Genomic DNA, 15000 nt, shown 5'->3' with positions numbered 1-15000 from the left:
GTATCTGAAGTCTCTTTTATATAGACCTTAGTGGTCCCCTAATACTGTATCTGAAGTCTCTTTTATATAGACCTTAGGCAAGGCAAGGCAACTTTATTTGTATAGCACATTTCAGCAACAGGGCAATTCAAAGTGCTTTACATAAAACATTAAAGAGCAGTTAGAAAACAATTAAAAAACAATAATAAACAAATTAAAAACATTAAAAGACAAGAATAAAATTGATAGTGCAGTATAAGAATAAAAGTTACAGTGCAGTATAAGAAATTAAAGTTAATACAATAGATTATTTAAAGAAAAGCAACATCAAAAAGATAGGTCTTTAGCTTAGATTTAAAAGAACTGAGAGTTGCAGTGGACCTACAGGTTTCTGGGAGTTTGTTCCAGATATGTGGAGCATAAAAACTGAACGCTGCTTCCCCCTGTTTAGTTCTGACTCTGGGGACAACAAGTAGACCTGTCCCAGACCACCTGAGAGGTCTGGGTGGGTCATAATGTAGTAACAGATCAGAAATGTATTTTGGCCCTAAACCGTTTAGTGATTTATAAACCAGTAAAGTTATTTTGAAATCAATTCTTTGAGGCACTGGAAGCCAGTGTAGAGACTTCAGTACTGGAGTGATGTGATCCACTTTCTTGGTTTTAGTGAGGACTCGAGCAGCAGCGTTCTGAATCAGCTGCAGTAGTCTGATTGATTTTTTAGGGAGACCTGTAAAGACACCGTTACAGTAGTCAAGTCTACTGAAGATAAAAGCATGGACAAGTTTTTCCAGGTCCTGCTGAGACATAAGTCCTTTAACCCTTGATATATTTTTAAGGTGATAATAGGCTGATTTTTTAATTATGTTAATGTGGCTTTTAAAATTTGGGTCTGAGTCCATGACTACACCAAGATTTCTTGCTTTGTCTGTTGTTTTTAACATTGTCATTTGAAGCTGAGCGCTGACTTTCAATCGTTCTTCTTTTGCTCCAAAAACAACCACCTCCGTTTTTTCTTCATTTAATTTAAGAAAGTTCTGGCACATCCAATCATTAATATTTTCAATGCACATATTTAATTGTTGTATTGGGCTATAGTTCCCTGGCGATAAGGTTATGTAAATTTGTGTGTCATCCGCATAACTATGGTAACTTATTTTGTTGTTTTCCATAATCTGAGCCAGTGGAAGCATGTAGATGTTGAACAGAAGAGGCCCCAGAACTGAGCCTTGGGGAACTCCGCACGTCATATTTGTATGCTCAGATGTATAATTACCTATAGACACAAAGTAGTCCCTATTCTTTAAATAGGATTCAAACCACTTTAGTACTGAGCCAGAAAGACCAACCCAGTTTTCCAATCGGTCAAGCAATATGTCATGGTCTACCGTAAACCTTAGTGGTCCCCTAATACTGTATCTGAAGTCTCTTTTATATAGACCTTAGTGGTCCCCTAATACTGTATCTGAAGTCTCTTTTATATAGACCTTAGTGGTCCCCTAATACTGTATCTGAAGTCTCTTTTATATAGACTTTAGTGGTCCCCTAATACTGTATCTGAAGTCTCTTTTATATAGACCTTAGTGGTCCCCTAATACTGTATCTGAAGTCTCTTTTATATAGACCTTAGTGGTCCCCTAATACTGTATCTGAAGTCTCTTTTATATAGACCTTAGTGGTCCCCTAATACTGTATCTGGAGTATCTTTTATATAGGCCTTAGTGGTCCCCTAATACTGTATCTGAAGTCTCTTTCCCGAAATTCAGCCTTGGTGCAGAACTACAGCCACTAGAGCCAGTCCCAAAATGAGCTTTCCTTAGGATGTGCCATTTCTGTGTCTGTAGCTTTAAATGCTATTGAGGAGGAGAGGGGGGGCAAGGTGGAGGTGTGGCCTTGACCAACTGCAATATTTTGCTTGTTTGCAAGCCATGATGTCTCTCTCTTTCTCGTGGGGGGGGCAAATTCTCTGGGTGGGCAAAGCAGAGAAAGGGGAGGTAACCTTTCCCCTTATGATGTCATATAGGGAAGATTCCAGATCAGCCCATCTGAGCTTTTATTTTCTCAAAGGCAGAGCAGGATACCCAGGGCTCGGTTTACACCTATCACCATTTCTAGCCACTGGGGGACCATAGGCAGGCTGGAGGAACTCATATTAATTTTAAAAAACCTCCTAAAGTGATATTTACATGCCATGGGACCTTTAAAGGAAATGTCAAACTTGCCATTATTAGTCAGGATAAGGAATACGTCTAAGTAGAATGGATAATGTAGCATAGTTAGCTGTTTTAACTCAGAGTATAAAGTTTAAACAACATATGGTTAAACGACTTATATAACTTAGCTTTTTGATTTGAAACAAAGCTTATCTTTATATTGTGTTTACTCACGTTTCTAAGGCAGCAGGTGAACTTCCCAACTTGGGTTTCATTACGGTACATAGTGATTCAGCCTCCCCTGATGGGTTAGGGTTACAATTAATGTGCTAAAGTGTAAGGGAATTCGGAACATTAGCATGCTGTGGTTGAACTGGTTCCCAGGCTAACTGTTATGCTAACTGTTAGCTGGGCAGTATGCCAGCCAGTGTGTCTGTTTGGAGGTCAACACCTTCACATTGAACTCTGCAGCTCTAACAGAGGAGGATAAAATAAGATCAGTAGTAAGGTGGTCTGCTGAGGTGTTAACTCCAAAACAATCTGGAAACTCAGGCTATATCTGATACGTTTTGGTTTAAAAACAAATGTCTTTTGCCAAGTTTCCATGTTAATATAGACGGAGATTAGTTCTGCTACTGGAGCTGAAAGTCTTGGAATGTAAATGTAAATGTGTGGATGTAGCCTTAGTCAGCCTCCCCAGAATAAATCAAACATTAATTAATGACCTGTCTCTCCCCCCCCCCCCCCCCCCCCCCCCCCCCCCCCCCCCCCCCTATAGGGCAGCTCTCCCGTCTCCCCCCCCAGCCCGGCGAGCCTCGCCTGGGCTCAGCGCAGCCGCCACCAGCCGGCCAGCCTGGCGCTCCGAAAGCAAGAGGAGGAGGAGAGCAAACGCTGCAAGGCGCTATCCGACAGCTATGAGCTCTCTACGGACCTCCAGGACAAGAAGGTACAGGCCATAAACCCTAACTGTTTAATATGTAGGGTACAGACCATATATATAACCCTAATATCTAGAGTACAGCCTATAGATATAAACCCTAATATCTAGGGTACACTCCATATACATAAACCCTAATATCTAGGGTACAGTCCATAGATATAAACCCTAATATCTAGGGTACAGTCCATAGATATAAACCCTAATATCTAGGTACAGTCCATAGATATAACCCTAATATCTAGAGTACAGTCCATAGATATAAACCCTAATGTCTAGGGTACAGTCCATATATATAAACCCTAATATCTAGAGTACAGACCATAGATATAACCCTAATATCTAGAGTACAGTCCATAGATATAACCCTAATATCTAGAGTACAGTCCATAGATATAACCCTAATATCTAGAGTACGGTCCATAGATATAAACCCTAATATCTAGAGTACAGTCCATATATATATATAAACCCTAATATCTAGAGTACAGACCATAGATATAACCCTAATATCTACAGTACAGTCCATATATATAAACCCTAATATCTAGAGTACAGTCCATAGATATAAACCCTAATATCTAGAGTACAGTTCATAGATATGAACCCTAATATCTAGAGTACAGACCATAGATAGAAACCTTAATATCTAGAGTACAGTCCATATATATAACCCTAATATCTAGAGTACAGTCCATAGATATAAACCCTAATATCTAGAGTACAGACCATAGATAGAAACCTTAATGTCTAGAGTACAGTCCATATATATAACCCTAATATTTAGAGTACAGCCCATAGATATAAACCCTAATATCTAGAGTACAGTCCATAGATATAAACCATAATATCTAGGGTATAGTCCATAGATATAAACCCTAATGTCTAGGGTACAGTCCATATATATAAACCCTAATATCTAGAGTACAGACCATAGATATAACCCTAATATCTAGAGTACAGTCCATAGATATAACCCTAATATCTAGAGTACAGTCCATAGATATAACCCTAATATCTAGAGTACGGTCCATAGATATATACCCTAATATCTAGAGTACAGTCCATATATATATAAATCCTAATATCTAGAGTACAGTCCATATATATATAAACCCTAATATCTAGAGTACAGACCATAGATACTGTATAACCCTAATATCTACAGTACAGTCCATATATATAAACCCTAATATCTAGAGTACAGTCCATAGATATAAACCCTAATATCTAGAGTACAGTTCATAGATATGAACCCTAATATCTAGAGTACAGACCATAGATAGAAACCTTAATATCTAGAGTACAGTCCATATATATAAACCATAATATCTAGGGTACAGTCCATAGATATAAACCCTAATATCTAGAGTACAGACCATAGATAGAAACCTTAATATCTAGAGTACAGTCCATATATATAACCCTAATATCTAGGGTACAGTCCATAGATATAAACCCTAATATCTAGGGTACAGTCCATAGATATAACCCTAATATCTAGAGTACAGTCCATATATATAACCCTAATATCTAGAGTACAGCCTATAGATATAAACCCTAATATCTAGGGTACACTCCATATACATAAACCCTAATATCTAGGGTACAGTCCATAGATATAAACCCTAATATCTAGGGTACAGTCCATAGATATAAACCCTAATGTCTAGGGTACAGTCCATATATATAAACCCTAATATCTAGAGTACAGACCATAGATATAAACCCTAATATCTAGAGTACAGACCATAGATAGAAACCTTAATATCTAGAGTACAGTCCATATATATAACCCTAATATCTAGAGTACAGTCCATAGATATAAACCATAATATCTAGAGTACAGTCCATATATATAACCCTAATATCTAGAGTACAGCCTATAGATATAAACCCTAATATCTAGAGTACAGTCCATAGATATAAACCCTAATATCTAGGGTACAGTCCATAGATATAAACCCTAATATCTAGAGTACAGACCATAGATATAACCCTAATATTTAGAGTAAAGTCCATAGATATAACCCTAATATCTAGAGTACAGTCCATATATATAAATCCTAATATCTAGAGTACAGACCATAGATATAACCCTAATATCTAGAGTACAGTCCATAGATATAACCCTAATATCTAGAGTACAGTCTATATATATAAATCCTAATATTTAGAGTACAGTCCATATATATATAAACCCTAATATCTAGAGTACAGACCATAGATATAACCCTAATATCTAGAGTACAGACCATAGATATAACCCTAATATCTAGAGTACAGACCATAGATATAACCCTAATATCTAGAGTACAGACCAGGGGTCGGCAACCTTAGGCACGTGTGCCACCATGGGCACGCGGCACCTTAACCAATGGCACGCTGGCAATATGTGTGCAAGAGAGTTATTGATGTGGTGAAATCATGGTTGAAATGCTGAAGCACTTTCTCATCCACATGCCAAATTACAACGTTCACAGTTGCCGACCTCATAGGTGCCGATACCGTGGGTGCTCACGTGTGCCAGACTGCCAGTTCATTTTTATATTAATTTAATATTAAACATTGCAGGTGGTGCTAAGTGGAGCGTCTGTCATAGTGTGATTGGTCATGGCGGTGGCATTGATTTATAATTTCCCACGAAGCTGATTAAACTTCTCATCTCCAATCCTATCTGTGAGAAGTGGCGCTGTCCTGAGTTGAAAGCTAGCTTACTTTACGGCGTGTGTGTTCGTGTCGGCCGCTGTCCATTTCCTAAGGTTCTGAAATGCAAACATTGTTGACTACTTTCTTTATTTAAACTGTGTGCGCGTGTGAGCACCCACGGAGGAAAACATAAATCGGCGCCTGCCTGTCGCGCGACCTGTTATTCTGGTAGTTTGATAGACTCATATCTCTGACTGGGAACAATACAAAGAGGATTACCAACGGCTGCTGGGGCAGATGAACTAACGCTGGTCTCGTTACTGTAAGGAGGCTACAATTAAACCTTCGTGAGTTAAAAGTCAAAACTTATCAGTGCACTCAGCTGTGTAGACCGGCATCAACATGTAGAAAGCGATAATTCAATCTGCTCTGTCTGCTCACTACACTCTTGTCCACCGCGCTGTTTTACGCAAACACAGCTCTACTCTACTCTGCAAATAGCACATTTTTACAAAACAAGCTAAAAGAAAAGCTGTCGGTTTGTAGTCTATTTTTCTTAGTTTGCAGGGAATCTTGAAATTTGGACAAATTCTTATAAACTTAAACTGTCTGAAGAAACCATCCTCTCCGCTGGAGCGGTAAATATGGATGCATTATTAGACCAAAACAAATACATGTGGCTACTTAATATGCACGTGTTGACGCAATCGTTATGTTCGTGTTCTTCATTCTTGATAATGATGCTGGTTGTGTTATTATTATTTTGCCACAGCATCGTTTCATTGACAATGAGGCATACAGGACCTGCTTATCAGTCCATTCGTCATTAAAGCTGGGCTTTTCCACATCAACTTTTCGCTTCAGGCTTTTTGACAGTGATATTTTTGTCAGCCCATTTTCCACCAATCAGGACTGCATACTAAAACCATGTTTCCATAATAATAATATACAATAATAATAATAATAATAATAATTACAAGGTCCTGATTATTACAGATTCCCTGGATATTACATTTTGATGTGATGTCATAAAAAAAATTAATGTTAACATGGCACACTAATAAACAAGAAATTTTGAAAAGGGCACTTCATATCAAAAAGGTTGCCGACCCCTGGTACAGACCATAGATGTAACCCTAATATCTAGAGTACAAACCATAGATATAAACCCTAATATCTAGAGTACAGACCATAGATATAACCCTAATATCTAGAGTACAGACCATAGATATAACCCTAATATCTAGAGTACAGACCATAGATATAACCCTAATATCTAGAGTACAGACCATAGATATAACCCTAATATCTAGAGTACAGACCATAGATATAACCCTAATATCTAGAGTACAAACCATAGATATAAACCCTAATATCTAGAGTACAGACCATAGATATAACCCTAATATCTAGAGTACAGACCATAGATATAACCCTAATATCTAGAGTACAGACCATAGATATAACCCTAATATCTAGAGTACAGACCATAGATATAACCCTAATATCTAGAGTACAGACCATAGATATAACCCTAATATCTAGAGTACAAACCATAGATATAAACCCTAATATCTAGAGTACAGACCATAGATATAACCCTAATATCTAGAGTACAGACCATAGATATAACCCTAATATCTAGAGTACAGACCATAGATATAACCCTAATATCTGGAGTACAGACCATAGATAGAAACCCTAACTGTTTAACCATGCCTGTGTGTGACGGTTCTTTGTGCCAGGTGGAGATGCTGGAGAGGAAGTACGGCGGGCAGTTTGTGTCCCGGCGGGCGGCGAGGACCATCCAGACAGCGTTCAGGCAGTACCGCATGAACAAGAACTTCGAGAGGCTTCGCAGCTCAGCCTCGGAGAGCAGGATGACCCGCCGCATCATCCTATCCAACATGAGGATGCAGGTATACATACACACACACACACACACATTATATACTTCTATATTACAAGTCAAATTTCATTAGGAATCAAATTTCCTGAATAGATTAAAACAGATTAGCACATTGTTATGAATTATACAATTCTAAGGGTACAAGAAACTTCACCTTTTCCAAATAAACATGCTTCCTATAGTTGCTGAGATTGAACAGTACTTTGCCAACAGTTTGGCCCCTGTTTTAGATAGCCCCCCACCCCCAATGCAAAATCCATGGATCGCCAGCCTATGTACATGACCTCGACTACCAAACACTAGCACAACAAGGTTCTCATTGGTAGATAACAATGACTGATATTTTAGTCTTAGAAACACACACACACACACACACATACACAATTATATTAAAGTATGTGTGAAGTGTCCTGAGATAACTCCTGTTAGGATCAGACACTATAAATAAAGTGTGTGTGTGTGTGTGTGTTTGTGTGTAGTACTCGTTTGATGAGCGGCATCCCCAGGGTCAGGGTTCGGCAGGTCAGCCGGGCGCAGACACCGCAGCAGACATGGACGACTCCTTCTCCAAGCAGGTACACACACGTTATTCTTCATCATTTCGCTTTTTCAACATTTCTGCCATTTTTTCAATGTTTTTATTTTCTTGTATAATAATAACTTAAACATGTCTGTAATGGGAGCGAGATAAAACACGTGTGTGTCGGTCTGCAGGTGAAGTCTTTGGCCGACTCCATCGACGACTCGCTCACATGCCAGACCGGCCATGAAGACTCGCAGGACGCCGGCGGAGACGGAGAGGAAGACGAAGAGGATGAGGAGGGAGATGAAGAGGAGGAAGAGGAGGAGGAGGATGAGGAGGAAGACGAGGATGAGGATTACAGACAGTGTGCGTGGCGAAACACCACAGCTCCCCCCCGCCGCGTGGCGGGCCGGCCGGGTGGCGTGCATGCCGACAGCACCGCCACTTCCTTCAGCGACGTCACACTCTACATGGACGACAGCTGCCTCCCCTCCTCGCCGCTGTCCCGCCCCACCTCCAGCTCCGACACGGAGTACTGGGGGGGGGGAGGCGGGCGAGCGGTGGGGAGGGAGGACAGCCGGGAGACGGAGGGAGGCAGCGGCGCAGCCAGCCGGAGGAGCAGCACGCCGTGCACCGAGTGTCGGGGGGAGTACAGAGGGAGGGCAGGGGCGGGAGGAGGGGGGGGACACCTCCCCGTCCTGACCATCGAACCACCCAGTGACAGCTCCGTGGACATGAGTGACAGGTAGGCCTGCCGGGGTTTCATTTGTGAAGTAAACAGTATGTACCCAAAAATACGTTGGAAAAATCAACAAAAAGGTAAAAAAAATGCAACATCAAACATCCACAAAATGCACCAAAAACATCAAACTGCCCAGTGACAGCTCTGTGGACATGAGTGACAAGTATGGCGGCTGGATTTTGGAATAAATCCTAATCACGATATTATGAAACCACCCATATCCTCGGAGGGTTTATTTCAGTTTCACCTGTTTATGTTTTTAGGGAGATGGTCCGTTACACCACTACTGTAAATTCAACCTCACTAACAATTTATTGATCAGTAGAAAATGTATTTAAAAGTAGAAAACTTTACACTTCATAAGGTTTCGTATTTATAACACAGGGTTTATGAATCGGATTGACTTGTCGTCCGGACTTTGAGGAGCCCTGCACTAAACTAACGATATGCCCAACGTTACGTGTGTTAGCTTAATTTACAGACCGATAGTTAGGCTAAAACTGACATTTGGATATTTGACTTGGTAACTCAATGTTTGCTGCAACATAACGTCTGACATAACATTATCTTAGTTTCTCTCCATTCTCTCTGCTGATTCCTCACATCCATTTCCACTTTTTTCTTCCTAAAAACTCAGCTTTTGTGGTCGGCAGCTTGTAAAATCTCATATTCTGGGTTCTTGATCCTGATGGTCGTGAATATCAGCACACAGAAGCTTTTAGACGTGTTTCTGTTGTTAGCTAGCAGACGGAATAAAGAGGAGGAAACCTTCACACAGTACAAGTTAACGGAGAGAGGAGAGATGTTTCCCCCGTCGGTGTGCGTGGCTTTCAGAGTATGAAGCGATGCGTCTCTATTAATGTAATATATTAAATGTTGAAAGAGTCCGCTGCTTTACACTCTTCATGTCTGGAACAAGATTCAAGACTCCCTTTATTGTCATTCAGCAAAACACAGAAATGTAAAGCATGACGGAAATGACATTCTCTAACGTGAGCTTTTGTTGTTCAGGTCGGAGCGCGGCTCCATTGGACGGCTGGTGTACGAGCAGGAGGCGCCGGGCGGAGAGCAGGAGAGGAGGGGGGGAGGAGGCGACGGAGAGAGCGGCGAGGATGAGCGAGGAGGCGGAGGAGGAGGAGGGAGCAGCGAAGCCGACTCTCCTCAGGGAACCATCAAACACAAACCAAACGGCCGCTCGGTCGCCACGGCCCAGGGACAGACGCGCAGCCCCGCCAGCGCCCCACTAGCGATGCCGTCGGCGCGAGCACTGCCGCCACACCCACTGCCTCACCCCCACCCTCACCCCCACCCGCCGCCCATCCCCCACCTCCCCACCATCCTCCACCACCACGCGCAGTTTAGCACGCCACACGTCCTGCACATGCACCACGTGCACACCGGCGGCGCCCCGTACGTCCCGCACCCTCAACACTTCTCCCAACACCACTACCACCACCTGCACCACCAACCCTTCCCCCACAGTTACCCAGAAGCCCCCTCTTCCCCGCTGCCCTCCCATGTCCCTCCGCTCACGCCACTGCCGCCGCCGCTCACACCCTCGCCGCTCTCCTCGTCCTCCTCTAACATGGAGGCGCCGCACCACCACCCGCTGCTGCACCACCACCTGCTCTGCTCCGACGGTGACAACGAGAGCGTCAACTCCACCACTACCAACTCCAACGACGACACCACCGTCAACAACTGCAGCTCCGGCTCCTCCTCCCGGGACAGCCTGCGGGAGCCGGCGGGCGGCGCCGCAGCGGGGAAACAGACCTATCAGAGGGAGAGCCGCCACAGCTGGGACTCCCCCGCCTTCAACAATGACGTGGTGCAGCGCCGGCACTACCGCATCGGACTCAACCTCTTCAACAAGTACGTACGAGTGTGTTTGTCTGAACCTGATCATAATAATCCCTCACTTAACAAGCAATATTCCAGCTACTATTATGATCTTAAGATATGTAACAATGTAAAAAAGTGTGATGTCAAATTCACATGATCAAAAGCCGTCTTGGTTCATCTTTCCACTGTTCCAACAATCACCACTCTGGTTTGGTTGAAATAAACCCTTAATTCACCCATTTACATGTGGAGATATGCTGGCTCTATACACGCTAAAAGTCCTGATTATTTACATGGAGTCTGGTGGAGATATGCTGGCTCTATACACGCTAAAAGTCCTGATTATTTACATGGAGTCTGGTGGAGATATGCTGGCTCTATACACGCTAAAAGTCCTGATTATTTACATGGAGTCTGGTGGAGATATGCTGGCTCTATACACGCTAAAAGTCCTGATTATTTACATGGAGTCTGGTGGAGATATGCTGGCTCTATACACGCTAAAAGTCCTGATTATTAACATGGAGTCTGGTGGAGTTTGGTGATGGTGATTTCGAGGCTGTTTCATGTTAAACTAAAAGGATCTTACTCTTTAACTAAAAGGTCTATCTCTGTAAGGATCCATCCCATAATGTTATCAGACACTTAATCTGAGTCTGTCAGCAGCAACAACAGAACTTTTACTGGACTCTAACTCCTGCTGAACATTAGTCCTGTAGGGTTACATTACAGCTTGGTTCTGGTTTAATACTGGACCAGGTTCAGAGATTGTTGTTCACATCAGACACTCAGACACAGAAACATGGAGACATAGAGTCCAGGATGAAAATTACTGAAGTAACCTTTTAAGATGTGTAACACGACATTCTTGATAGATAAGACAAACATGGTTGCCGTATTTGGTCAAAGGTTGCAGTTTAATATTGTTTTATATCTCCATGTCTTGTCTGGGCTGCAGGAAGCCGGAGAAGGGGATCCAGTACTTGATCGAGCGAGGCTTTGTGTCGGACACGCCAGTGGGCATCGCCAGGTTCATCCTGGAGAGGAAAGGGCTGAGTCGCCAGATGATCGGAGAGTTCCTGGGCAGCCGGTCGCAGTTCAACAAGGACGTCCTTGAGTGAGTGACACATGCACATCATCCTGACTGTTGGTGTACATCAGCTGATGGTTGTGGTCAGTTGTGTAGTCTAGTTTTCTTTGTAGTGAGTATACTGTGTACTGCGTCTCAGAGCAAAACCTTCTCACTCCCATCGCGTCACAAAGCGACCCTTGGTCAGGTGCCTTTGTTACTGACGCAAAACGTCTCCTTTGGCATCACTATTTGACGCTCTGGGACGCTTAACTGACATGCGTCGATGTATAAAACGAACAATAATGAGAAACCCTGCACACTAACTACAGTATTTTGATTGACTGAAGATTTCAATGTAATATTTCGGTCTCCCTGAAACTTCTGTTATTTGTAAAATTGGCACCTAGGAAAACCACCACAAAGTGGCATCACGAATAGGTTTTAAAAAGACCAGGCCGTACGTCAACTCTGGATGTTCAGAGCTAAAGGGAAATTGAGGAGCTGTATGATATGAAAAGGCTTGTTCCTGTGTGTCTCCCAAAATAAGATAACGTCCACTATGGGCGTAACTTTGGGTTCAACACTGGGGGAGGGGGGCTGAGATCACCACTAGTGAGGCCATTTGTTTTAGCATTGGGGGGGGGGACAAACTCAAAATCAATTTTGAGCATCAAACACTTAATTTCCTGTATTCTGGACAGAGGGTTGGCCCCAGAGGATAGATACCCGACCCGAGTCCAACAGGACCCAACAGGCCGGGCCGGGTTCGGACAGATCTTTACAAATGATGTTGGGGGTTCGGCCCAATCCACGCTCTAGTTGGCCCCAACAGGGTCTCACACAGAGGTGGGCAGTTGTGTGAAAAAAATTTTCTTTCCTTGCCAATTACATTTAATGGAGAAAGCCAACCACTTGTGTTTTAAAGATATTTGAGTTGTTGCCCCCCCCCCCCTCCCCTCGTAAATTATGCCTATACCGTCCACACACACAGGGAAGACATAGTTGAAGAAACAACACACCTAAGGCTCTACTTGAGTTTGGTCAGGCAGACTTAGTTCTCTTTATGTGTTGAGGTGTTTGGGTTCATGATATATGTAAACCTTGGCGTTTACGGCGCCTACGATATCTTTGTTTCTATTGAAGATTCAGATTCAGATTCATGAAACACTCTTCACAAGTAAAATTAAGGAACAGTTTACTACTTTTATTGAATTTTTTGTGTTTTATGTACTTTCATAGAATTATTCTGACTTCACTTTGACAGTCTGTGATTATCTTTTGATCATAAATATTAGTCAAAATTATTCATATTTTCTGCTTTTTTAACTCAAACGTTAGATATAATTTCATATAGGTTATGAGGTGTATTGACTATAAATTCCAAAAATGAGTGTAAAACTAGTGGTAATAAGTTGTTGTTAGTGTGTACCGATGGAAGTGCAAAATAAACGTCGAAAATGTCGAAATATGTTGAAAAATGCTACAAAAACATTGGAATAAAAATGTTGAAGAGACAAAAACGCAGCGAAATTTGTGACAAAAGTGTCCAAAAAAGTGTTAATTTTTTGGACCCAGAAGGACAACACAAGGGTAATACCTCCAGCGTGAGTTGAAATACTCCTTCAAAGAGACAGTTGGGACCACACTACACAAACATGCATTGTGGTTAAACTGTTCTGCTTAATCCTAAAATCTCCTTGATGGAAACTTTCATTAATGTTTCTGTCTAAGTCATCAAAGTCTCCCGAACTTCTTTAAAAGATGAGACAGGACTCAGCACAGTGTCTTTAACACTGAGAGACAAATATAAAAACAAGGTAAGCAACATTTTTGCTTATATTAAGTTAGACTAGAATCCTGTCTCAGTCTTTAAAAGCTCACCGGAAAAAGAAACACTGAAAAGTACAGATCAAAGTGAGGAGTTGTGGAGACGGTGATGTTGTAAGAGTAAGTATGTTGGGAGAATGAAAATAGATGTATAAAGTGCAAGGGGAAGAGTCGGCTGGGAGTTTAGAGAGGTTAAGTCTCTTAAAAAACACTGCAAATTCCGGCCAAATGTAAGGAAGCAATTGAGTAAAAGATCTTTGTGACTTGTGTGAGAGTTAAGCTGACGCTGATCCATGTTCTCTGGTTCTGCAGCTGTGTTCTGGATGAGATGGATTTCTCCGGGATGGATCTGGACGATGCTTTGAGGAAGTTCCAGGCTCAGATTAAAGTTCAGGGTGAAGCTCAGCGGGTGGAGCGGCTGGTGGAGGCCTTCAGGTACTGAACTGCACCGCAGGTTTGATTCCCAGAGAGGATGCAGTGAAGGGTTCCCACTGACATCTTATTTAGTAGCTAAAACTTTAGTATGAAACCAAACCTCAGGAGTTGCATGCTATTTCCAGTGAAATATATCACAGTATGCGAACACTAGACACTACGCTGACATACATATCCCAGTCTGCAGCTGCCGCTGTCTGAACAACAACACAGACCTCGTGGTGCATTCAAAGTTATTGTAAAATACCCTTTTCCCATCCAGTGGTTGTTTTTGTCATTTGACAGGAATTCACTGGTGAAATAAGTCATTGTTATTAAATTTTTAATAAGTCATTTCATTTTGACCATATGGTCTTAGCAATAAACAAGCCGTTCTTTAATGTCGGCGACTGTCGTTTAGTGCTCCTTTTTTCTTTTTAAAATATATACATATTTTTTTTAAATCTTTTTAAAAGTATCATTTTATCACCAGTATCAGAAAAAAACCAAACGATACCCAACCCATATATATCCCACAATGCAATGTAGTAACAACAACGTTCATAACAAACGGACAGAAACCAGGCAGAGCGTCAGAAGTGAGAAGAATTTACATTTCTACGTGTTCTATGATTTTGTCACCTGCTGACTGTTGGTCTAGTAGCTTACCTTTCCCAGTAATTTAAGCGTTATCTGGCGATGTCGCTATAGCCGAGGTCGGCAAGGGTCACTATGGTTACGCTTCTCCAAACCGGCGAGGAGGCTCTCAGGAAGTGACGATGAAAATTACAGCTCAGTGCGTAGAAAAAGATACACACCGTTGTTTATTTACACAACAGTACAGTATGAGATTTTGGACCCCACCACACGTCCCAGAGAGGATCCGGTGAAGGTTTCTGATGTTTCCTCCGTTCTCTCTCTGTCTCTGCAGTCAGCGGTACTGTGTCTGTAAC

The 15000-nt window shown here is 42.1% G+C and overlaps 1 protein-coding gene across 1 annotated transcript in view; it reads left to right on the top strand.

Moving 5' to 3' along the window:
• Positions 1-15000, top strand: part of LOC114558619 (IQ motif and SEC7 domain-containing protein 2) — a 35255-nt gene that overhangs the window by 5305 nt on the left and 14950 nt on the right. The window contains exons 5-12 of the mRNA XM_028582685.1: positions 2937-3078; positions 7464-7637; positions 8107-8202; positions 8342-8895; positions 9904-10764; positions 11693-11851; positions 13946-14068; positions 14979-15000. The exon at positions 14979-15000 is cut by the window's right edge and continues 145 nt beyond it. Coding sequence (XP_028438486.1) covers positions 2937-3078; positions 7464-7637; positions 8107-8202; positions 8342-8895; positions 9904-10764; positions 11693-11851; positions 13946-14068; positions 14979-15000 — 2131 coding nt within the window. The remainder of the gene's footprint in view (positions 1-2936; positions 3079-7463; positions 7638-8106; positions 8203-8341; positions 8896-9903; positions 10765-11692; positions 11852-13945; positions 14069-14978) is intronic.

This window comes from Perca flavescens, chromosome 7, assembly GCF_004354835.1.
Source record: "Perca flavescens isolate YP-PL-M2 chromosome 7, PFLA_1.0, whole genome shotgun sequence".
Classification (NCBI taxonomy): domain Eukaryota; kingdom Metazoa; phylum Chordata; class Actinopteri; order Perciformes; family Percidae; genus Perca; species Perca flavescens.
Note: the sequence above shows the minus strand (reverse complement) of the source record. Positions and strands in the feature narration are given on the sequence as shown.